Source organism: Lampris incognitus, chromosome 7, assembly GCF_029633865.1.
Source record: "Lampris incognitus isolate fLamInc1 chromosome 7, fLamInc1.hap2, whole genome shotgun sequence".
In the NCBI taxonomy this organism is placed as follows: domain Eukaryota; kingdom Metazoa; phylum Chordata; class Actinopteri; order Lampriformes; family Lampridae; genus Lampris; species Lampris incognitus.
The window spans coordinates 29,251,955-29,277,200 of NC_079217.1; the positions used below are offsets into that span (position 1 = coordinate 29,251,955).

Genomic DNA, 25,246 nt, shown 5'->3' on the forward strand with positions numbered 1-25,246 from the left:
TCTCAGTGTCGGCACATCATTCAGCAGCAGGTTTTTGTATCACTCAGTGATAGTTCCAAATCTTTCACCTTTGTGAAAAGACCAGTGTCGTATGGCGCACATACCATCAATGACTACTGCTGTCTTTTTGTCATCTTGAGGCACATCAGGGATGCTGGTCACTTTGGTCTCCTCTTTCAGGATCTTCACTAGGCTTGTCTTGGTACCAGTTACTGCCATCTTCCTGGAAGAGGGATGGGGGAAAGTCACTGCACTCGTGGTTGCCCATGAAGTCAACAATGTTGAGTTCTCCACCACTGGCAATGATCTGTGTCATGCACAGAAGGGCAGTAACCTCATTGCTCTTGCCAGGTGCAGAAGTTTTCCCCCTGGACTTCTTTGGTTTCGTGTTTTGTGTATGGAAGGTGTTAAGTTTCAGAATACTTGCTTTCTTCTGATCACTGGACAGTGACTCAGACAGTGCCTTCAGACCCAATACTTTTATGCTTGTCAGGTTGTCCTTGACTGTGGAATCTGCACACTGTCCAGTTGATATGTTGATCAGGGATGGTGTGGCTACTGTGAATGGGTTGGTCTCTTCTGCTGCCATGACCTTGACTACCATCTCTGCATCCCTGGTGACACGACTCCAACCAGATTCATGGTGTGGGTTGGAGGAATGGAGGTGGAGCATAGACTTGAGCTTTGCAGAGATAGCTGCAGTGAGTGGTTTTGTGTAGATCCACTTCATCCGGGCAGCAGGGGTGAGTGTAATGTCATCCAGACCACTTGCCTCCTTGGCATCTGCATTATAAGTCTGCTCCAGCAGCATGTCAGGGGAGACACCATTGTGATTGCCATCTGTTCTCCTCCCAACAAATGCACCTGCCATCAGTGCTTCATGTACATACCTCTGGGGCTGTTTCTGGCAGTTTCTTCATCTCAGCCAAATACAGAGGCAAAGACTGCTGCCCAAATTTGTAGTGGCCTGCTGCAGTGAGGCAGGGTAGCATTCGTGCTGATTTACAGAGATGTCCTACTCAGTCACCTTCCCGCTGGTAGTAGATAAACCTGTGGAGAATGTCTGACATCTCCAGGAAGCTTGACCAGAAAACTGCTGTTGGTTGCTTATTCAGTGATTCCTGGAAAAGCAAGGACTCGTAGGACTTATAACTGTGGACGTGGCATCTGGATGATCTCTGACTTCTGAGTGTCAGTGGTGTCTTTCTCAAACAACATCTTCAAGACATTTTCTACCTGTGACTGCCAGTGTTTTCTCTGTCTGCTGCCCATTCCTCAAATGCTTCCCAGTACAGACACCGCATGGCCTCACTGAGGATGCTGAGGGCATGTATGGTTTGGTAGTAGTCAGCCTTCTCACCAAACATCTTCTTGGCGGCCCCTTCCTGACACAGACCAGCTGCGATGAGAAGATTCTCTGCCCCTGCATTCCTGATGATCTTGCAAACTGCCTTTGTGAAAGTCCCCCAGCAGCAAGACTACACTGCAGAATGCGTGTCTGTGCTTGCCTCTGATGGCAACTGTGAGTTCATATGTAGCCTGATCTCCAGTGATAATGGGATGTTTGTCTCCCAGTACACACAATGTCTTGACCAGCCATTTCATCTCTTCTTTCAGGACAGCAGGATCAGTTGAAGATGCTGGGATGAGAGGAAGATAGCCAATGATGATGGCCTGCCTATGTGAGTGGAGGTCTGCACAGAAGGCAGAAAAGCCATACAGTCCTGCTTTTGCATCTGGAGGAGCATCCAACAACTGTGACGTTGTAACCATTCTTGCTAGGTGCCACACAAGCAACATGTCTTCAGTCGTACCATCTAAGGAAGTCACCAGACTCTCTAGCTTCTCAATGTGCTCAAGTGGCCTGGACCTCTGCCTGTCTTTAGCTGAGATGTGAAACATGGGAGCAGGTGGGTCAGCAACATCAGAGTCTTTCTTTCAGAAGTGGAAGTGGGGAGTCTGACACCCTCCTGCACTCCCTCGACCGCTTGGTTTTCAATTATGATTGCAGTGGTGGCATTGAAATTCCCACCCTCTAGTGTCTTCTTCTTCCAGTCCAGATTGTCTAAGGCGAACACATGGGGAATCTTGCAGTTTTTCGTCATGATCTCTGGGACGTAAACACCATCAGTTTCAACCTGCTGCATGACCTTCTCACTCTGTGCTGTCAGCTGATGCTGCAGACGTTCATAACTGCTCCCACGCCCCAGCGTGTTGTTCAGCATAATTAGTGATTTACTACATGTTTGATGAATATGTGGTAGGCAGTGGCTGTGCCCAAAGGTGTTGGTACCCCAGAGACATGCTGTAGGATGTGCTGTGACATAATGATAGCTTTCTCTGCCGTTGGTTGATTAACAAGGACTCTTCCATCTTCACTGAGTTCTGGTATCTTGTCATTAAGCAGAATGGCTGTGAAGTTGAAGAGTGAGTCAGGAACCATGTCATTAGCAGATGTGAAGGATATCTCAGTTGAATGCTTCTCACGAGTTTGCCTCTTGCAATTCACACAATCTGTTCAAAGAATCGTTGCAATTTAGCACAGTGCATGGTATTTCTCATCCATATGATCTGCTTCTAGTTGCCTAAGCTTCTCTAGGGCATCACCGAGGGGTACACCTGATACATCACATGAAAGCGTATATTCTGCTCTTTCAATAGGTGGGCTCAGTTTGTTTCTAGTATGAACTATTACAGAGATATTGAATCAGAAAGAGAATGATGGAATCTGATCACGCCGGCATAATTGTTGTATTTTGCAATAGGGGTTGCATTGTTCGGACCCACCCTGTAGCTTTCCTGTAGCTAGTTGACCAGGTTGTCCACCCAGGCTGTGATCTTTGAAAGACCTAGATATCATTTCTGGGTACCAACATTTTACAACATTCCATGTCTGATTTCCAGAAAAGAGGGGGGGGGGTGGTTGCCCAATGGGTATTAAGGGAAATTTGTATTTGATTTGTTTGATTTACTGGAGATCTTATACACCAGACATGTCAGTACAGATGAAATTTTAATGAAATTTATTGAATTTTTTTCTGGCACAGTATACAAATCCTCTACACCAGACTTGCCAAATCAAAACAAATAACCATTCAAAAAAGAACCAGAATATAGTTATTAAAATCACGATAATCTCACAAATAATCACAAATCACATAAATACAATAGTCTCTCAAATACATTAGTCTCACAAATAATCATAGTCACACAATACTCACAATGATCACAATGCAGCTTTATAATTGTATAAAAAGTCCTTTGTTGACCAAAATTTATCTTATCTATTTTTAAAAAAATTAACTGAAGGAGCCTGCACCACGTCCTCTGGAAGTTCGTTCCATGCTGTTACAGCATGGATTGTGAAGAAGTTTTTTCTCTTTTCAGAGTGACACTATAATGAGAATAGTTTTAAGGAGTTCCCTCTTAACTTATACCTATTATTCCAAAAATAGATAACAGGCTCAGCTGTGAAATCATATGTTTTGTGAACAGTTGGTAGTTGTAAATTTCTTAACCTCCCTTCATATGACATCTCTTTCAAACCTGGGATTAGTTTAGTAGAACTTCTCTGAACCTTCTCAATTTTTTCCATATGTTTTACTTTATAAGGACACCAGACGGTGCAAATTCAAGATGAGATCACACTAAGGATTTATATTTAATGGTAAAACTATTTCCTTTTACAAATTTAGAAAAGTTGTTCTAATTATTGCCAGCATAGTTTGCTTTTTTTTTTTAAATTTTCAGAAATGTGTGTGTGAAATTCAATTGAGCTATCGACCACGACACCTATGTCCTTTTCCTCTTCCACTTGCTGAACCATCAAATCTCCAACTTTGTAGTTAACCTAGTTGTTACTTGTTTTGTAAATGTTTGCATTTTTCTGGATTTAATTTCAGTAGCCACACCTATCACATCAGTTACTCATGCTATGGAGGTCTGCTTGAAGATGGGCTGTATCAGTGTCCTTATTGATTATTCTAAATATGTTTGTATTGCCTGCAAAAAGGTATGAATCAGATTGTTTTACACTTGTAAATCATTTATATAGACAACAAAGAATACAGGGCCCAACACAGAACCTTGTGGAAGTCCAGAGGTCACCGGTTTCAATTCTGAAGTGGCCCCATTTACCACCACTGTCAGTACTGAACCACAGGCTTGGGCTCAAAACGCAGACTCAGTCTCAGTTCACAAAAATCAGTCCTTTTAATCGGAAAGAGGTCGGTACACAGGTGATCAGATAACAAGGTAACAGTGTCCAAATCGGCAGGCGAAAGGCGAGGTCAAAAAAGGCAAAAACAGGCCAGGAAACTATAGGGCTCAATAAACCCACACAAGGAAAAAATGCTGGAACGCTGTCACACGGAACAAGACGAACTGGCACAGAAGGAAGGGAACACTAAGACTATATACTCTGGAGGAGGGGAGACAATGAGACACAGGTGCAACACATTAAGGCAGGGCAGGTAATCACACAGGAGGGAGATACATGGGGGCAGGACGTAAAGGATCTGAAACGAGACGAGGTGAGTATCAAAATGAAACAGGAAGTAGAAGACAAAGAACACTGGGAGAAACAAAAGATAACTTAACTATCCAGATGGGGCGTGACAACCACCTGCTGTTTCCTATTGTGTAAAAAATCCTGTATCCAGTCTATTATGTAGCTGGCTAATGACATTATGGTGTAAACAATTCCACACACGATGCAGGGACCACAACGCACACACGGCTGTTCATTTCCATGCTTTACTAGGAACTCTTCTTCTGTTGGTTACAACCCAGACAACAGCAATATAGAATACAGGTGCCACCTAGTGGTCACTGGTAGAATAGCATCATCCATACATAACATCCCCCAACTAAAATATGTTGTACATCAACAATGCAAAACCACTTCCCGGAACAAAGATTAAGTGACAAAGGCGTAATGTTACTTCCCAAAAGTACATTCAAAACATTGTTATTTTCCAGTATACATTCAGAACCCGTATTCGTTTCCCAATATTTTTAAACTCAAAAGTCTCTGTCTCTTTACCGCATTATCAATGTGTTTACGCAGCAGAGTAACCTGCAGGTGGTTTAGTATGTCTCACCGGATAGCGCGAGTGTCTAACAGTCTCCGCTATCTTAGTAGGTCCAGCACCAGCTGGTTCACTGGAGTGAGGTGTCTCTGTGGGCTCGATAGCCACTGAAACTGGATTAGTGTTCTCATCAGTGTGAGATGCAGGGGTACCGAGGTGACGTGTAGTACCACCAGCACTACGTTGAGGTGACATAGGGAAACTGGTAGGAAGGTGGACTGCAGAGCTGGCAGCGTCCGTGTGTGCCTGCTCTGTTAAGAGTCAACATCTGATCCACATGGTGTTTCCACACTCCCTGTGCTCCCACCTTGACCTCGTATGACACTGGTCCCGTTTGAGTCATTATAACTCCTTGTGTCCACTTTTCCTCCCCCTTCCGGTAATCACGAACAAGGACAGACTCACCGACTGCAAAGTGTCTGGCCTTGGAGTGTTGTTGACGGCGTTGCTGCTGGGAGTCTTGAGAGCGATGAACAACCCCAGCTACACTGGGTTTGAGAAAGTCCAGTCGCGTGCGTAGCATGTGCCTTGTGAACAGCATAGCCGGCGGTTCCTTTGTCATGGCGTGCGGGGTGTTGCGATACGTCAACAGGAATGTGTCGAGCCGCTGTTGTGCTGGTGCGGCGCCCCTGGAGGATTTGAGGGCGTGTTTGAAAGTCTGTACAAAGCGCTCGGCCAGGCCGTTCGTAGCAGGGTGATACGGCGCTGAGCGAATGTGCTTGACTCCATTGGCTTTCAGGAATGTGGCAAATTCCTCAGAACAGAACTGGGGTCCATTGTCGCTTACGAGAATGTGAGGAAGGCCGTGGCGACTGAAAAGGCCCCTCAGTACTGTGATGGTCTTGCTTGCTGTGGTGCTATCCATGATTTGCACCTCGGGCTATTTAGAATGAGCATCTACTACCACAAGATACATGTGTCTTTCAAATGGACCAGCAAAGTCCACGTGAATCCTCTTCCAAGGACTGGAAGGCCACATCCATGGATGTAGAGGGGCAAGACTCGGTTCTCTCTGAATACGCTGGCATGAGTGGCAGGATTTGGCCTGGAGCTCGATCTGAGAGTCAATACCTGGCCACCAGACATACGACCGTGCCAAGCTTTTCATCCTCACTACCCCTGGGTGTGCTGTATGTAGCTCGTTGAGCACCCGGGGCCGTAGCTTGGGTGGCACTACCACTCGTGTGCCCCACATGAGGCATCCCTGTTGGATTGTGAGGTCATTTAGACGAGTCAGGAAAAGAGACAGTTCAGTATCTGTGTTTTTCGTGTTTGGAAAATGTCCAATAGTGACCATCTCTAGTATGCGAGACAGTGTAGGGTCAGATCTAGTGTTGTTTCGGATATCAGTGGTACTGATTGGTAGTGTGTCTAACTGTGACATGTAAAACACATCTACTGTGTCTATCTTGTCCTCGTGAGTGTCCGGAAGTGGCAACCTTGACAGTCCATCTGCATTAGTATGTGCTGAAGCCTTATGATACTCTATAGTGTAATCATGCGTTGACAAGAGGAGCACCCAGCGCTGCATGCGGGCCATCGACGGCATACTCCTCACTGGACTGAGAATGGAGGTCAGCGGGCGATGGTCTGTGAGTAGAGTGAACTTGTTACCATAGAGATACTGGTGAAACTTATGTACGCCAAAGACTATCCCCAGTGCCTCTCGCTCAATCTGGGCGTAGTTCTGCTCTGCTTTGCTGAGTGTTCTTGACGCATAAGCGATAGGTTTCTCTACACCATCAGGCATGACGTGAGAGAGTACAGCCCCTACCCCGTAGGGTGAAGCGTCACAGGCTAGACGGAGGGGCAGCTCAGGGTTGTAGTGGGTTAGCACCTTCTGAGATACCATGAGCTCTTTCACTTTTCAGAACGCTGCCTCACAAGCTGTAGTCCACTGCCATTTCTTCCCTTTGTGCAGCAGTGCGTTCAGTGGTTGCAGGATGGTTGCCAGGTCCGGGATGAAACGTCCATAGTAGTTTATCATTCCGAGGAGTGAGCGTAGTTGGCTAACGTTGGTGGGCGCCAGTGCCTCCACAACAGCGCGTTCCTTCTCTGGCGACTTGTGGAGCCCGGCAGCATCGATGATATGACCTAGATACTCTACTGACTCCTGGAAAAACATGCACTTATCCTTTTTGACATGGAGACCATACTCCTCCGGTCTCATGAGAATGTCGTCCAGGGCTTTCAGGTGGGTCTCTTCATCTGGCCCACTAACCAGAATGTCATCGAGATAACAGTGCGTGAATGGCAATCCAACGAGCACTTGATCCATAGCCTTCTGGAACAACGCTGGTGCCGACGCAATACTGAAGGGCAAGTGGTTGTAGCAGAAAAGTCCTTTTTGTGTGGAAATAGTCAGTAGCTTCCTCGACTCCTTCACTACTTCCATCTGTAGGTATGCGTTTGACAAGTCCAGTTTACTGAAACGTTGACCTCCAGCTAGCGATGCAAAGAGATCCTCAATGCATGGAATAGGATACTTGTCCACACAGAGCGCTTGGTTGAGGGTGACTTTGAAATCACCACAAAGTCTCACCATGCCATCCTTCTTGTTGACAGGAACTACGGGTGTGGCCCAGTCACTATGCTCCACTGGTGAGATCACGCCAAGGTCAGTGAGGCGGGTCAGTTCAGCCTCTACTTTGGATCTCAGAGCATAGGGCACATTACGTGGTGGGCAGAATTTGGGTATGCTATCAGGTTTAAGAGTCACTCTCGCCTTAATGTCTTTCATTGAACCCAACCCATCTGAGAACACAGCAGAATGCCGCTTTAGTACAGCATCTAAACTGTCTTTCTTTTCAAGTTGTACACCATACACAGTTTTTAAGTCTTTCCAGTTAAGCTTCATAGCTCTCAGCCACTCTCTACCAAATAGTGGAGCTGCATTCACTTTTACAACATACAATGGTAACTCAGCTGTTTGCTTATTCAGGTTTACTTTCACATTAATAACCCCTTCTGGTAACAAAGGTTCACCTGTATACGTCCTAAGGACTACATCAGTAGGCTGCAATGGCACCTTTTTCATTGTACTTTTATACTGTTCCCTTGAAATTAAAGATACCGCAGCCCCTGTGTCTAATTCCATTTCCATTTTCTTACCATTTATTTCAGGTAACACAGATATACGTGAATATTTACCCTTACGAGACAGTGCATAACATGGCAATTCGTTATCAGTGTCAGATTTAGTCCCTTCACTTGTACTTTCATTGTCACTGGCCTCCACACAATGCACTTTCTTCTTCTTGTCTCTCCCGCTGTGTTTGGATGTGTTGCTTTTGCCTTTAAACTCCGGTTTCCCTTCTCTGTATTTCCTCTCTCTGCCATAGTCATTCTTGGGTTTACTTTTACACATGCGACCAATGTGGCCTTTCCTGCCGCATTGATGGCAGTCTCTATCTTTATGCCAACAGTCATCATCACTATGATTTGTCTTTCCACACCGCCTGCATTTACCTTTAACGAGCCGCTCAACTGTTGTGCGTCACGCGCCACTGTTTCTGCTGAAACTGCATAAGTGACCGCTTTCTGAAAGGTCAAGTTGTCCTCGGTCAACAGGCGCTTCTGAACGGTTTCACTTTTCAGTCCACAAACAAACCTGTCCCGTAGTGCATCCTCTAAGTAGCCACCAAACTCACAATGCTCGGAAAGTCCTTTAAGCATCGCAACATACTGAGCCACCGACTCACCGTCCTCCTGATTCCTCTTGTGGAAACGGAATCTCTCTGCTATCACTATCGGTTTGGGGGCGAAATGTCCTTTCAACACCTTTACAATGTCATCATACGTCTTCTCCCCAGGCTTATCTGGAGCAATCAGACTGCGCAATAATCCGTAGGTCTTTGGCCCTATCACACTCAATAGAACCAGCACCTTCTTAGCATCCCTGATCTCATTAGCCAGGATATAATTCTCAAAACGCTTAATATACGTTGCCCATTGTTCACCGGATTCCTCAAATGGTTCCATACCGCCAATAATTCCCGCCATGATGCGTCCTTCTGGTTCCTCTTCCCTTTCTTCTCCGCTGCTACTGCTCATCATCAGCTAGCAAGTTCAGTCAGTTGGCTAGCACCATGCTAGCATTAGCTACAACTGCATGGATGACTTCGTCCAAACAAGTAGAAAACTTCCCTTTTCACGGCTACTTTGGTGCCTAAAAGTTTCTACTCCACATCTCGTCGCCAATTTATATTATGTAGCTGGCTAATGGCACTATGGTGTAAACAATTTCACACACGATGCAGGGACCACAACGCAAACACGGCTGTTCATTTCCATGCTTTACTAGGAACTCTTCTTCTGTTGGTTACAACCCAGACAACAGCAATATAGAATACAGGTGCCACCTAGTGGTCACTGGTAGAATAGCATCATCCATACATAACACAGTCTGTAACTGTCATCTATGCCAAATGATTTTAATTTTGACAGCAGTCTTTTATGAGGAACTTTATCAAAAGGTTTTTGAAAGTCCATATATATGCAGTCAACCGACTGCCCTCTAGCCAAAGCTGCTGACCACTTATCAAGAACGGTGAGAAGCTGAAGTGGAGTCGATATTCCAGCTATAAATCCATACTGCTTGTTACTAGAAAGTCTGTTAGACTTCATATGGTCAACAATAGTATATGTCCTGATTAGTTTTCCCATGGTCTTACATACTACAGATGTCAGACTAACTGGCCTGTAATTTCCTGCTAGTGATTTGTTTCCTTTTTTGAAAATTGCACTGATATGTGCCTCTTTCCAATCACAGGGTAAAGTTGGTTCTTCTAATGATTTATTATACAGCATTGTTAGAGGTTCGGTAATCACATTAGCCAATTCCTTTAAGATCCTAGGATGTATCGCATCTGGCTCTGGGGATTTATAGATGTTAATATCCTGTAGAAGCCCTTTTATATCTTCAAAAGTTATTATAAAACATTGTTTGCTGAACTTCCACTCTTGGCAATTCAGGTATGTGCCCTTCAGGTTTGATCACAAATACACTGCTGAAGTAATCTGACAGTATTTTTGCTTTTTCAGTATCTTTGTCTTTTTTTGGGGAGTTGGTATCCTTCTGATTAGTATATAACTCTCCTACTGATGTCTTAATTTTTGTCCTCTTATTAATATAATTCCAGATAACCTTTGGTTTCTGCTTAGATTGTCTTGCTAAGTCTTCTTCATATATCTTTCTTAAAAAACCCGATCCAAGGCTCTTTTTCGCTAAAGTATTTCATTAACACTGGTTTTCTATCACGCACAGCAGAATTGAGGAGATGAGTGGCCATGACTCAACCATAACAGGGATGCAAAGCAAGGACAACAAATTGCCATTCCAGGTAAATTCCCCCACTGTAATCTGAGCAAGTGATATTTGCTTCTGCCCACGTGTGTTTTATTTTATAAAGACAGCATCCGATGTTAAGGAAAAGTGCACAAGAGTAACTTTCCCACAGTCTAAGCAGGTTTTGTAAAACACCAAGAATGCCCCCCCCCCCCCAAGTCCCACTTGAACCTGGTCTGAATTCACCCCCAGTTCAAAAGCGATGCAGTTTTCAAATTAAATATTACACTCTCTCCTCAAAACTCTGATCAACTTTAACAATGCCAATGTGTTTTGCACTTAACTGAATGTTGCAGGCAGGATTTCACTGGTTTTGTCTAACGAATTGAATATTGTATAAGATTGAATCAAAACAAATAAATTAGCCTTGAATATTGCCGGCAGCCATACCAACATGTACCCTGGCTCTGCCAAATGATGGAAGCTCAGCAGGTATGGGCTTGGCTAGTAGACCTCCTGGGAAAACTTGAGTTGCTGCTGGAAGTGGTGGGCCAGTAGGGGGCAGTCTTCCCTCTAGTCCTAATAAAAACAACAATTATCAAATCCCAATGACCTAGTGCAGTGATGGGGACAATGTGCTGTAGGAGATGCCATCCTTCGGATGAGACGTTAAACCGCGGTCCTGACTCATTGTGGTAATTAAAGATCCCATGGCACTTATCGCAAAGAGTAGGGGGTTGCCCAATGTCCTGGCAAAATTCCCAACCTGGCTCTCTCCATCTGGCCACCCTAATCATCCCCCCATATAATTGGCTCCATGATTCCTCCCTTTCCACCTCAGGCTGATGTGTGGTGAGCGTTCTGGCACAAAATGGCTGCCGTGCATCACCCAGGTGGGTGCTACACATTGGTGGTGTTTGAAGTGAGTTACCCCCTTCAATATGAAGCACTTTGGGTGTCTAGGAAAGCGTTATATAAATGTAATTATTATTATTATTATTATTATTATTATATCAAAAGTAAAGGTATTGTCTTTGGGTTAAGACACAAATTAGTTTCTAAGCCTAAACTGAAGCTATCCATAACTGGTGAACCCATACAACAGGTAGGCAAATCCAAATTGCTGTGCCTAGTCCTTGACAGTCACCTATCATGGACCGAGCACATTAATACAGTTGTTAAAAAAATGGGCTGAGGCACTGTAGTCACAAGAAAATATTCACCCTATGTACAATCACACATGCTGGGTCCAGTTTGTAAATCATATTTTGTGCCGCCTGGACTATTGTTCAACAGTATGGTCATCTGCATCCAAAACAAATCTCATAACATTACAAGTCTCACAAAACAAGGCTGCTAGATTTCTGGGCTGCTGTTCTATAACTAGAACCAAAAAGTTGCACTCCATCCTCCCATGGCTCACCATTGAGCAAAGGATTTCCATAAGCATGGTCACGTTTTTCAGCTGCACCATTAGCTCAAAGATGACAACATTTTTATTTTACCAAATAGTTTACTGCAATAATACACATAACCACAACACCAAATATGCTGGTAACAGTCATATTGTGGTACCCAGCCTAGGGACTAACTCAAAGAAAAAACTGTCATTTACAGAGCCATAACAACCTGGAATAATTTACCCCTTAATATATGCCTAATAAATTTTTTTTTAAAAATCATCCTTTAAAAAGAATATGTAGAGGCATCTATTGGCATACAGAAGACAGAATGAATAGTAGGAGGTGTAACTCTGTGCTAGTTTTCAATATTAGTGTTCCGCTTCTTATGAGTTATTTAATTCTCATTCTTTTTAATCATCTATATATTGATTTGTAATTAGTATTCTACCTAAATGTATGTTCTGTTATGTTTGAATGGCTTGAATTGTATTTTTAATTTTTTTAATTTTTATATCAATGTAAGCTTTTTCATTTTTTATAGTAATGCATATTGATGTAATTTCATGTATATTAATGCAATTTAATGTTTATCATGTAACTTGTTATGTACATGCTGTCAGGTGTGGACCCTTGTAAGATTAGCTGATTGCCATGGCATTGGCTAATGGGGTTCCTTTAAATAAACAAATAAACCCGCTGTACCTTACTCAATCTCCCTCTCCACTGAACACCAGATTTTCCCTGACCCCGTTGAAGTCGTCCTGGGCCCGGAGAGTTCTCTGACCTGCCTGGACCACGACCACGAGAAAGAGCGTCTGCCTTCCATCGTGGTGGAGCCCACTGAAGTCAACGAGGTGGAGAGCGGAGAGCTGCGCTGGCCTCCGGAGACCATAGACCTGGAGGAAGATGAAGAGGACCTGTTTCTGGAGCAGTGTATCCCCCCGGCCAACATTGCCGACTGGGGAGACGAGGAGGAGGAGGAGGTTGAAGAGAAGTCAGTTATCCTCAACCACCAACAAAACTCATCATTAATTGGTACGTTAGTTGCAGACATGTTCCATTGGTTTCGTATCATGCTATATGTGAAGTACTGTACCAATGGGAAGCTGTCTGGATTTCCTGTTTTTTTGTTTTTTCTTCTCTCTTGCTCTTCTTCTTTCTATTTTCTATTTTTAAAGCCCAGTTAAATCACTAAAATATGCAACTTTTGTCCTGAGGCAGTAAAGTATTTGTCAGGTCTCATCCTCCTACTTTTGGATATAACAAATTAATGCCCCAAAGCTTGTCACAAAAACTGACTAGCTGTATACCTGGAAATGGCATTAGGGGCTGAGTTACCATAAAGTCAAAGACGGGGGTCTTTTCATTGAGCATGAAAAACAGGCAAACAATTGCCTGGTGCAGAGGTTAACCAACCTTACTCCATCCATCCATTATCCAAACTGCTTATCCTGCTCTCAGGGTCACGGGGATGCTGGAGCCTATCCCAGCAGTCATTCGGCGGCAGGCGGGGAGACACCCTGGACAGGCCACCAGGCCATCACACAGGGCCAACATACACACACACACACACATTCTTACCTAGGGTCAACTTAGTATAGCCGATTCACCTGACCTACATGTCTTTGGACTGTGGGAGGAAACCGGAGCCCCCGGAAGAAACCCACGCAAAAACGGGGAGAACATGCAAACTCCACACAGATGACGACCTGGGACGACCCCCAAGGTTGGACTACCCCGGGGCCCGAATCCAGACCCTTCTTGCTGTGAGGTGACCATGCTGACCTCTGCGCCACCGTGCCGCCCCCGACCTTACTCATAACATATTTTATTTAAAGTGAACATAATTGCAATGCTGGCCCACCATCTCACCTACTGGTTGAAGGGAAATAATTGTGATTATCAACATTATCTCTATGTACATGTTACAGGGATAAGTATGGTGGCCCTGAGAGTTCAACGTACTGCAAATTAAGAAAACGTATGCATATCAGTCTGACTCACAGGAAATAGGCTGTGGGTATAAGTCTGCCATTGGCTGGCTATTTCAGTCAGAATTCTCCTTCCCTTCCTCTATGTGCGTGTTACCGTTTGCATAGTGAGACCTATCTCCACACTTAATTTTAGTGCTGTGTCAGCACTAGTAATGAAACTCTGTTTAATCATCAATGACAGGACTATATAATTCTTAGATTTAGCCTCTATGTATACATTGAAACTGATTTTATTACAGTTGCAGACCACAACAATTAACAATTTCATTTAACAGATGCTTTTATCCAAAGCAACGTACATCTGAGAGGTAGTTGGCTTGTATAGCATTAGGAGTCTAAGCCAAGGACTCTTATCGGAGACTCATCCCAACCAGGATTTGAACCCCCAATCTCTGGCAGGAAGACAGGCGTTCTTGCGTACTGAGCTATCCAGCTGCTAGTGAACAACAAATTATGAAGTTGCATCCAGTCTCGTTGAGAATCATTGATCTGAAATGGCCAGAGATAAATACAAGAAAGTTGATGTTTCTGAAGTAGAGTTGACATTCTCACAAGTGCTTTTAATGTTTTACCTCCTATTCACACGAATTAGTAATAAACAGTATCTTCACGTTTGCACATCAAAATACACTAAGCTATTAAGGGCAATAAACTGCAGGAAGAGTGTATATTTTCGGAACAACGGGTCTTTGGAGCAAAGGTCTTTTGTTTTCATGACATGGGCTGTCGGACAAATGGGCTTTTAGTCCAATGGGACATTTTTTGGACTATTTTTGTTTGTGACTAGTGGGCCAATGGAACAATGGGCAGTCCCCTTACAGACAATACAACACATTACAGAAATGCGCTGCAAATACAGACAACACAACAACATACAGAAATGCGCTGTAATTACACCAAATGTTAATGGAAGTTTTTTCCAGAGGACACTTAAAAGTGATGAGCATGTCTGGACAAGGATTATTTAATGTAATCACATGATTCAGATGTTATTGCAGATATATGCTATGTTGGCTTTTTGCTTATTATTAGCCTGCCAATTCAAATAACATGACGAAATACACACAATTGTTAAACACGTTATGTCAGCTGGCTATAGTTACTTTCAGAACTGTCATCAAGTAAACATTCAATGACAAAAATACATGCCAAATTGTTTAATTAGTGGTTAAAACAAGAACAAAGCAAAAGAAGATGCAGTTTGGCAGCATGAATAATGCTTTAAAATGTATGCCTACTCTTTCTGTAAAGAAAGAACGGGCAGCAGAAGACAATGTAACATGCTAACTTCAGCCCACTCGTCTTTTTCTAATCAAAATGGAAACAACATGAACAATACATTTCCCAGGAAAAAGGAGCAATATGAATGCTAAGAGTATCTCAAAACTAGTGATGGGAAGTTTGGATCTTTATACTGACTCGGATGTGTGAATCTCATTCAACAAAATGAACGAATCTTTTTCACATCATTCGTTCATTTTGTTCTTTGGAGCTAGTGATGACAGAAAGAGCATGGTTCTCAAACATTATGAGCTAGTTCACTTTTGTTAAGCTCTTAAGCAACCTTTTGGACCATAGCTTATTGAGACATTCAATTGAAATGACTGATTACTGATTGCCCATACAACAGCGCTGCGCCTATGAATAAAAAAAATATAATTCTATTCATACTATGATAGCTATTCACTTTAGCCTACCTGGTCATTGAAGACCCATAGTATATGAGCTGATTCCAACGGGAAGGCAAATTAAACATCCATTCAATAGCTACAGAAATGTTCTGGTTGACCAGCTAACGTTAGCTAAATCTCCTCACCAGTAATAATAGTATTGGTCATGTTACTTTTGAAATCACATGACTAATGAACGAAAGAATTAGACCCGAAGACCCCTACTTATGATTCTTTTTTTTTTTTTTTAATTTTATTTCTGATTTTTCCCTTTTTTCTCCCAATTTAGTGGCCAATTGATCCCTATTTTAATTCAAACACCCACCCTCGTATTGCATGCGTTCGCCAACTGCATCTCTCCGGCCGGCAGTCTCGAAGGAAAGCGCCTCCCCACTTTCGTGACAAGGCGAATCCAAGCCGAACCACTGTTTTTCCGACACACACAGAGACGCATTCACATGACGAACACAAGCCGACTCCGCCCCCCTCCCGAAGACAGCGTTGCCAATGATTGCTGCTTCATCGAGTCCGGCCATAGTCGGATCTGACGAGACCGGGGCGCGAACCCCAGTCCCCAGTGGGCAACTGCATCGACACCAAGCCGATGCTTAGACCGCTACGCCACCGCGGACCCCTACTTATGATTCTTAAACGAATTAGTAGCTGCTACATTGAGAATACGAAGTGGTCATGTGATAAGTGAACGAGAGACTCAGATCCAAAGACTTGTAGTTATGATTCGTGAACAAATCAGTCGTTCCAACACTGAGAATATGCAGCATGCGAAAAGTGAACAGAAGACTCAGACCTGAAAGACCCGTTCATTAACAAATCTGAGCCTTTAGCTGTCACAATTCAAATGAACGAAACGAGTGGCGTGCATGCGCAGCCCAGGAAAAAACGACTAAATCACTCACTGAGACGACTTGTTACTCCTAAGTCTATAAAATATTAGTTAAAAATGAAAAAAAATTTCATGAACGACACAGAACTACTAAAACCATATTAACATATGGCCTTACTATGGCGCCTTAGTATGGTAGATCACATAGTAGAGTGTGTCTGATGCAGGACAACTCCCATTTGTGTAGTAGGAAGTGAGAGAGCAACAATGTGTGTTTGGAGAAGTGTTTGTTTCATCGATTTTGTGCATATTTCTTTTGTCTAAAAGTCTGTTTTTGTTTTAGTCATCTCTCCCCCTACAGCTTTTGCTGTTTGGGGGACTTTTTTCTTGTGTGTGTGTGTGTGTGTGTTGTATTTCGGATGGGAATCATGGCCACGAACAATGGAAAGGAACAATTGATGAAGAACGCGGACAGAAAGAATGATAAAGAAGCAAGAAGTGAAGCAACAAACAGACAGAGTGAACGACAAAGGAAAAGAAAATGACGAGAGAGGACACAGAACAAACGAGCGAACAGATGGTGAATGACAGAAAAACAGTGAAGAACGAACGCAGAGAAAGGAGAGAGAAATATGGCAAAGAGTTGACGGAAGAGTTGATGGAAGTGGAGATGGAGGGAAGTGAAAGATTTTCAATCATGGAAATATTGAAGGAGGTGGTGTGGAGAGGTGGTGCAGAGTAAGAAGAGAGAAGACTTTTGAAGTCACAATGAAGGACGTGGAGGGGAAATCCAAACTGATGGACAGCGTGCTAGTGAAAGGCGTGATGATTCATGACAGAGATTACAAACAATGACGTGGTGGTGTCCTTCATTAACCTGTCTTATCTATCTTGAAGACTGGAAGATAGTCGCAAAGCTGGGAGAATGGGGAGTGAAGGCATTATCGCCAATTAAGGCGCATGTGGCCTGGTATAGAAATAGCTGATGGAACGAGATTTTTAAAAGTACATTTCAATGACCAGGTCTGTTCACTCCCCTACTCCACAAAATTTGACACTCTGAGAGGTGCAGAGTATTTTAGTCATTCACAACAGACAAGTTCATGTGTGCAGACTCTGTATTAAACCTGGGCACATTTTTAGAGTGCTCTGAGTTTAGTTGCTTTAAATGTGGCAAGAGGGGACACTACATGAGGGAGTGTGACGAGTGGAGAGAGAAGAGGAGGTGCAGCAGAGAGAAGAAGGAAGCGGAGGAGAAGAGGTGGGAGTAGAGGAGAACAATGCAAGGGAAGACGGCAACAGAGAGCAGATGGAGGAGGTGGCAGAGCAAGGAGAGGAGGATGAGACTGCAGGGAAGGACGTACCCATGGAAGGCAGAGGGTAAGAAGGAGACTGAGGAGACTGGCAGCAACACGGACAGTAAGCCGAGAGAAGAATGGAGGGAAGATAGTCCATGGGCCAGACGATATTTCGGTACACTCAAGGTGGCAAAACTTACTTATAATTTTTGAAAGGATCCATGTCTGTAGATGATATTTTGGTATGATAACCATTCCTGAGTGGCAGCTGTATCACAGTTATCAGCTCATGAAGTTAACCACCCGCTAAACTAAATTGCATTTTAGACGCTGGTGCATATCCTGGTTTAGCCTCATGGTCAGGACATTTTTCAATGTTCTATAATATTGTCTTTGGTATCATTTTAAAGGGGACCTTCTTAGCTTTCATTCAAGCCCTGTTGTGGATATTTCTCACAAATATAGAGGTCACTTGAGCTCTTCAACCCGTCAATAACACACATCTTTCTGCAATTTTCGCCTAAACTATATACTTTCTTTTAACCCTGTGGCATCTAGGAATATCAGGGACACAAAACACAAAAACTGGAATACTCACAGGACTGTAAAGATTCAGGAAATGTATAATATACCCATACTATTTCATTGTGTGAGGTGATTGTGAGCCTTAAATGAAAACTAGACCAAAGCCAGTTAGGTCACAAACTGGTCTCTATACATTTGTTTAAATACACAATCAAAATACATGATAAAAAGGAATACCATAGTGAGGTAATGAACTATTTTAATATTTTAAACAACATTGACATTTACATATACTTAGTCAATGATACATGTAATCCCATATCATTAGTGGGTATATGTAATGGTAATGGGTAGGGTAATGGGTATATGTGAATATGGTTACATTATTGTTATCAAGCTCTGGGTAACCAAGTCCAGAATCAACATCCTGTGCATCAATAGACTACTACCACAGTAATACCATCAGAATCATCACACTGTCATTCATCAAACTGCTCGTTTCTCTCATCATCTGACTCCCCAAGTTCAAAGTCCAGTTCTGGACCATCCTGCTGTTTTTGGTTACTGCAGGTCTGTAACCTGCACATGTCTGTGCATGGAAGTCCATTTGACAGGCACATGCAGCTTGGCATTTTGCATGAATGCACACACTTGCATGTTAGCATTTCCAAGACCACATCTGGTGCAGGTGGGGAGCGCATCCAGTAAATGGCCAGCTTGCCTTCATCGTCTGTCCATCCATACTCAGTAGGGCTTGGCACCACAGGGTTAGCCTGCAGACAGCACTTCCATATTGCTGCCTGATAGTTGGCTCGTTGAACATGCATAAAGAGACAGTCTCTACATGGTGGCAGCTGGCTGGACTCAACCTCTCCCCTTTTGGTGCAGAAGAGCTGGTAACGCAGTTTGTTCACCTCAGCAGTGCTGCCATTAGCAACATACAACCGACAGGTGAACTGCTCAATTTTCTGGAACAGCTCATCACTCACATTCCATGTCTGTCCCAGTTGACTAAAAGTCTCTTGGCAGGAAGTGTGCTTTCTCACTATCTTCAGGGCATTCAGCTTCCCTCGACCAGCGAATGCACTGACAGTGTCGCAGCCTGTGAAGGCATGTAAGCCAATTAGGCTGTCACAGATGCTGTCTCCAAGTGAACTTGCCAGTTTGGTGATGTCGACAAACCGTGTGCGGTTCTGAGTCCCACAGTTCTGGTAGATGGGACAGGTGATGTCCTTCTGGAAGCCAAGACACAGCACCATGACATCAGTGTCCTCAGCTGTGATGATAACTGACTTTGAGCCCGCATTTGCTGCATGCAATGCATGCAGGAGCAGACGGGTGTCAGCTTCTTCATGTGTGGAGTGCAGTTCTGTTGCTTCCTCACACCCATCTTCTGTCAACTTGTAGCAGGTTTCCTCACAGGTCATGTACAACACCTTGCCATGCAGCATAGCTCTGTATCGTGGGAGTTTCCATTCTTCCACCAGAAACTTGATGAGACTGGTCTTGTTGGAGGAACTGCACAGAAATTTTCTCCACTGCTGGACGTGGTGTCCCCCTGCAAGATTCTTGTACTGGAGAGTGATGTCTCCACCCCGGTTCAGTCGTTCAGCATCTTTGATCGAAGTCTGGTGATAGACATCAAAAACAACATCAATCCTCCCACTCTGTGCTCCCTCATGGAGGACCTGGGTCAAGGCTGACTCTGCCACCTGTGCAAAGGTTTTGTTGTTGCCATTCATTTTTTGGACCAGGCTCATCCCATCAATGATGGAAGTAGACGGGATTGGGATGTCTTCTGCAGGAGATACATTCTTTTCAAGCTCTCTGGCAAGTGCAGCCTTGTTTGTTTTTCGTAAGGACCCATCAGCATTTGCCAGTGCCCATGGTAGTGGGCCCAATGGGTAGGCAAGGACATCCTTCAGATTCACCTTCCTGCTTTCAGCCACCAGGATCATGTGACTGAAAAGGTTTCTATCTGCCTTCAGAGCCACATCCTGTGCTTTCTTTCCATGAGCTTGTTTTGTGCTGACATTGGAGAATGTTTTCAGACTTTGCTTGGTCATCTTGTCGTGGAATTTCACAGGTGGTGGGTCTGCATCTAACCTTGTTTGCTGGAATGCTTGGTAGGCCTCTTCTCCTTTCTCAAGAGCTCTCAAGAGATCTATGGTCACATCAGGTGGAGCCATGTTGCCAGTGGAGAGGCTAACCAAATCAATCTCATCAGGGGACATAGGATGAGCCAGTTATTCTCCATAAGGTCCATGAGAGACTGGACATCTGCTTCATCTCTCTTGATCCTTGGACTCTGTAGATCTGGATGAGACCATTTGCACCTGCCTTGACCTGTCAGGTCTCTCAGCTGTCTGAGGTACATGCTTCTATACTCAGCTGTGAGATAATATTTGGTCACAGCTCCTGGCTTCAAGCTGAATCCCTTTGTCCCTCCAGCTGTTTGGGTGTCTTTGTTCACCGTTTCTTCTATAGCTTGGTCAACAGGGATTCGGCCAAAGGGATTGGTGGAGCCCAGTTGGACTGAGAAGCCTCCTTCCATGAATTCTGTGTACACATCTGGGTGTGTGATGGGCAGCTCAGACATCTGGGCGTAGTAGTAGGGGAGGTAGCGTGCATAATTCATCCTGTCATAAGCAAAGCACCATGGGATCACTGCTCGAATGCTAGCCAAGTGTAGCATCCAGTCTCCCTCTCTGGATGCTCGGATGAGCCCCAACAAGATTTCAACCATGTCCAAATAGGACATCCAGAAGTTCGAGAGGCTGCCATTTCCACCTCTAAGGAACTCACGGTAGACTTCAAATAGATCCATGATGCGTGTACAAGAGCTGTTCTCGAGGACCTCCTTCAAAGCATGTTGTGAGACTTCTTTCCCAAGGCTGTCAATGGTCTTCAGTGTCTCATTCAGGTGAACCATGTCATTCCTGTGAGTTTCTTCCAACCAGGACAGGAAACCATTCAAGGTCAGTCGCATGAGAGCCTCATACAGGAGCTTGTGTAGTCGCACTGCCCTGTTGTACTTGCGGCCATCCATAACACCAGCAATTGAGCCTTCTGCAATCATGCCAGACTCAATGCAGAGGTCTTTGAGTCCAGCATCTTGGAAACGCTTTCCTATTATTGCCAGCAGTGTGCACATGGTGTGGAATACCCCAAGCCTAACGATGATATCATGGAACTTGTCATGGTGTTTCCATGTGATCTCGACAGCCTTCGCATACAGGGCTTGGTCAAAGACACAGACAATCTTCCTCAGGGCTAAGCACTGCATGATGCTCAGTGACTGGTTAATCACCTCGTTGACAGTAGACATTTGTGTCGCTGGAGCATTGATGGAAGGCAGATAGCCTATATTGTCGGGGATGACCGTCATCTCTCCTCGAGTCAGGATGTTGAAGCCTGTCCAGCTGCTGACTGACTGTTCTTCTTGTTGTGACATGCGTGCTAGGACCCAAAGAAGGTTTTTCTCTCTGGCAAGCTTAGTATTGGCTGCAGTATCGGCATCTGACTTTTTGCTTTGTGGTGGCCCTACCCGTTGTCCAGCATTGTAAGTTGGTAACATTGGTGGGGGTCCATCAATGCTTCTCTTCTTTGTTTTGGGAACAGTGGGCATGGGTTGGACAGGAAGTGGGTTGACTGGCTTTGCTTGCACAGCAATCCCATTGACTCTGTGAGATGTTCCCTCACCACTGACAGTTTCTTCAAGACGGTCGATATTGTCCCAGGCTAAAGTTGTGAATATGCCAGGATGGATGTTAGCTGGAAGGGCAATGCCACTCCCTGATGATGAGAGTTTCTGGAGACACAGGGCTGTGTTGATCTCTTCCATCTGTGAATAGGAAACACTGTGACCAAGTCGGTTGAGGATGTTTATCAACTCTACATTTCCTGTCAACGATTTGACACTGAATGGCAGAACAATGTGCTTGGAAGGCTTGGTATTTCCACATGTCACTGCATATACTATGTCATGGCCAAATGACTGCAGAAGGCGCTGCACTCTCTGGGATGCATGATCAGGATCATTTGAGCCTGTGAGTAGAGAGTACAGGAAGATAATGAGCGACTCTGGAATGGTAGGACATTCTGCTTCTGGTTTGACTTCAGGCGGCCAGGTTTGAGGAACATCTTGACTTTTAATGTCTGCTCTCAATTTGATGGCTGCTTTGGCTATAACATCTTGTGCACTGACACTTTTCAGGGTCTGCAGCTCCCTTTTGAGAGACTGATTTTCTTTGGCAAGTTCCCTCATGGACAAGTTATCGGGATAGAGGAGGAATTTTCCTTTCTCATCAGGGAATATCTGCAAGGCTCCAGCAAACTCACTCTCCAGGTTTCGCCTTATGTGCTTCTTGGTTGATTCCTTGACTTGGGCAATGCCTTGGGAGTTCATTGAAGCTACCAGTCTAGAAGAGAGATCAGTCATTGTCATCACTTGAGGATTGCCAAAAAGCTCCATCCTGATGAAGAGGAACAGCTCATTGTATGCCTTATTCACAGCAGCTTCATACTGGGCTGCAGCATCATCATCTTCATTGCTGGCAACCCCTCCTTTGGAAACCTCTTCTTTGGTGTAAAGTCTATAGCATGACCTGTGGTAGTGCCCTTCAGCTGCTACAAGGTCTCTACTCACAATGGCAAGGATTCTGCTGTCCCTTTTCTTTGTGGCTGCACTCCTGATCTTTGCATCAGCTCGCAGTTCTCGACACTGCACCTGTACTTCTCTCGTATTCTGTCTCTTGGAATATTTGCTGTTTTTCTGACAAAATATGCACTCTGCATCATAAGTCCTAGATGTACTTGGAGCATGTCGAGCTACTCTCTTAGATTGTTTCTCTTCAGCAGAGACACAACTTTTCTTTTCTTTTGCAAGGAGGCCATCAAGAATTTGCTTCATAGTGAAGATACTGCGACACTTTCTGTGGTAGTAGATTGCTGGAATCTGTCCCTCAGGAATGTCTTTTGCCAGTTTCAAAACTGGTGCATGATTTCGTATCAGAGCTGCCCCGAGCAGAGTTCTCCATGAGTCGACACTTTGTAGTGAAACCAGCTTATCTGTATCATCAGAACAGTGGATAAAGCACTCCACCCGTGGGCGCTTTTGTATTGGGTAAAAACTTGCTTGTTCACCAGTGGCCATATTCAGTCAGTTTTCACCTGCCACATACAAACAAATAAATGTAACTTAGGTGTATGAACACTACTAAAACAAAGTTTACTTTGCATCACCAGCGTCATATTACCATTATTTATCTTACATAGCCACAAATAGATACATTACCTAGTTGCTATGCAACAGCTGTATTTTATCCACATGAGGCCGCTAAAATCAACACAAGATGAAAGTTCCTCGTAGCCACTTTAACTAATCATATTAACATATACATTAAAAGAACATGCTAACATTATGGGAAATTAGCTTACAATCTTCTCCAGAGTGAGACAAGAAGATAGATACCAGTTTCCTCTATATGTGTTTAGTAGAAAGCTATCTGGCTGCACGTTAGCCTAGCTTAGCACAATGAATGGAAGTACACAGTACTGGTTATCCTTGGTTGTTGGCCAACTAAGAACTGTCCCAGAGTTTAAGCTAGGCTAATCAGTACCAGGGGTGTTGAAATGCTATATTTGTAAAAATCTGGGCAAATACACAATCGTGAGAGGCACAGAAACAGGTTTCCTGAAAGAAAAATGAAATAGCTGCTCATTTGGAAAGGTTATCATGTATTATTTTACTTCTGTTAGTGTACCAAATAAAATGGCACCAGTGAAGTTGTGTCACCTTGGGTGATATCGATATCTGGTCTGACCCATGGACTAACTGGCTTTGGTCTAGTTAGTTTCTTAGTAATAATGCCCTTCTAATTTAAGGTTAACAATCACCTCACACAATGAAACAGTATGGGTATATTATACATTTCCTGAATCTTTACAGTCCTGTGAGTATTCCAGTTTTTGTGTTTTGTGTCCCTGATATTCCTAGATGCCACAGGGCTAAAAGAAAGTATATAGTTTAGGCGAACATTGCAGAAAGATGTGTGTTATTGACGGGTTGAAGAGCTCAAGTGACCTCTATATTTGTGAGAAATATCCACAACAGGGCTTGAATGAAAGCTAAGAAGGTCCCCTTTAAAATGATACCAAAGACAATATTATAGAACATTGAAAAATGTCCTGACCATGAGGCTAAACCAGGATATGCACCAGCGTCTAAAATGCAATTTACTTTAGGGGGTGGTTAACTTCATGAGCTGATAACTGGGATACAGCTGCCACTCAGGAATGGTTATCATACCAAAATATCATCTACAGACATGGATCCTTTCAAAAATTATAAGTAAGTTTTGCCACCTTGAGTGTACCGAAATAGGAAATTTTGGGCTCTGGCCCATGGACTAAGAAGGACGATGTGGCGGTGAGGGAAAGAAGTGAAGAAGAACAGAGGGGAGGACAATGGGGAAGCAGGAGATGCTACTTGGATGGGGAAGGGGGGAGTGGGTTTTTTCAGACATTACAGACAGTGAGAAGGATAAACTGGAAAAGGTATCTACAATTAGGAAAAGGCCATTGGGGAGGAAATCTGCTAGAATACAAAGGAAAGTGAAAAAGGTACACTACCGTTCAAAAGTTTGGGATCACCCAAACAATTTCGTGTTTACCATGAAAAGTCACACTTATTCACCACCATATGTTGTGAAATGAATAGAAAATAGAGTCAAGACATTGACAAGGTTAGAAATAATGATTTGTATTTGAAATAAGATTTTTTTTACATCAAACTTTGCTTTCGTCAAAGAATCCTCCATTTGCAGCAATTACAGCATTGCAGACCTTTGGCATTCTAGCTGTTAATTTGTTGAGGTAATCTGGAGAAATTGCACCCCACGCTTCCAGAAGCAGCTCCCACAAGTTGGATTGGTTGGATGGGCACTTCTTTGAGCAGATTGAGTTTCTGGAGCATCACATTTGTGGGGTCGATTAAACGCTCAAAATGGCCAGAAAAAGAGAACTTTCATCTGAAACTCGACAGTCTATTCTTGTTCTTAGAAATGAAGGCTATTCCATGCGAGAAATTGCTAAGAAATTGAAGATTTCCTACACCGGTGTGTACTACTCCCTT

At 43.8% G+C, this 25,246-nt stretch overlaps 1 protein-coding gene and 1 pseudogene across 1 annotated transcript in view; one reads left to right on the plus strand and one right to left on the minus strand.

Annotated features, from left to right (window-relative positions):
• Positions 1–1,232: 1,232 nt before the first annotated feature.
• LOC130115220 (uncharacterized protein K02A2.6-like) lies at positions 1,233–9,092 on the minus strand (annotated as a pseudogene).
• Positions 9,093–10,369: 1,277 nt separating this feature from the next.
• Positions 10,370–25,246, plus strand: part of lbhl (LBH regulator of WNT signaling pathway, like) — a 34,317-nt gene continuing 19,440 nt past the window's right edge. Inside the window, exons 1-2 of the mRNA XM_056282839.1 lie at positions 10,370–10,432; positions 12,515–12,815. Coding sequence (XP_056138814.1) covers positions 10,370–10,432; positions 12,515–12,815 — 364 coding nt within the window. The remainder of the gene's footprint in view (positions 10,433–12,514; positions 12,816–25,246) is intronic.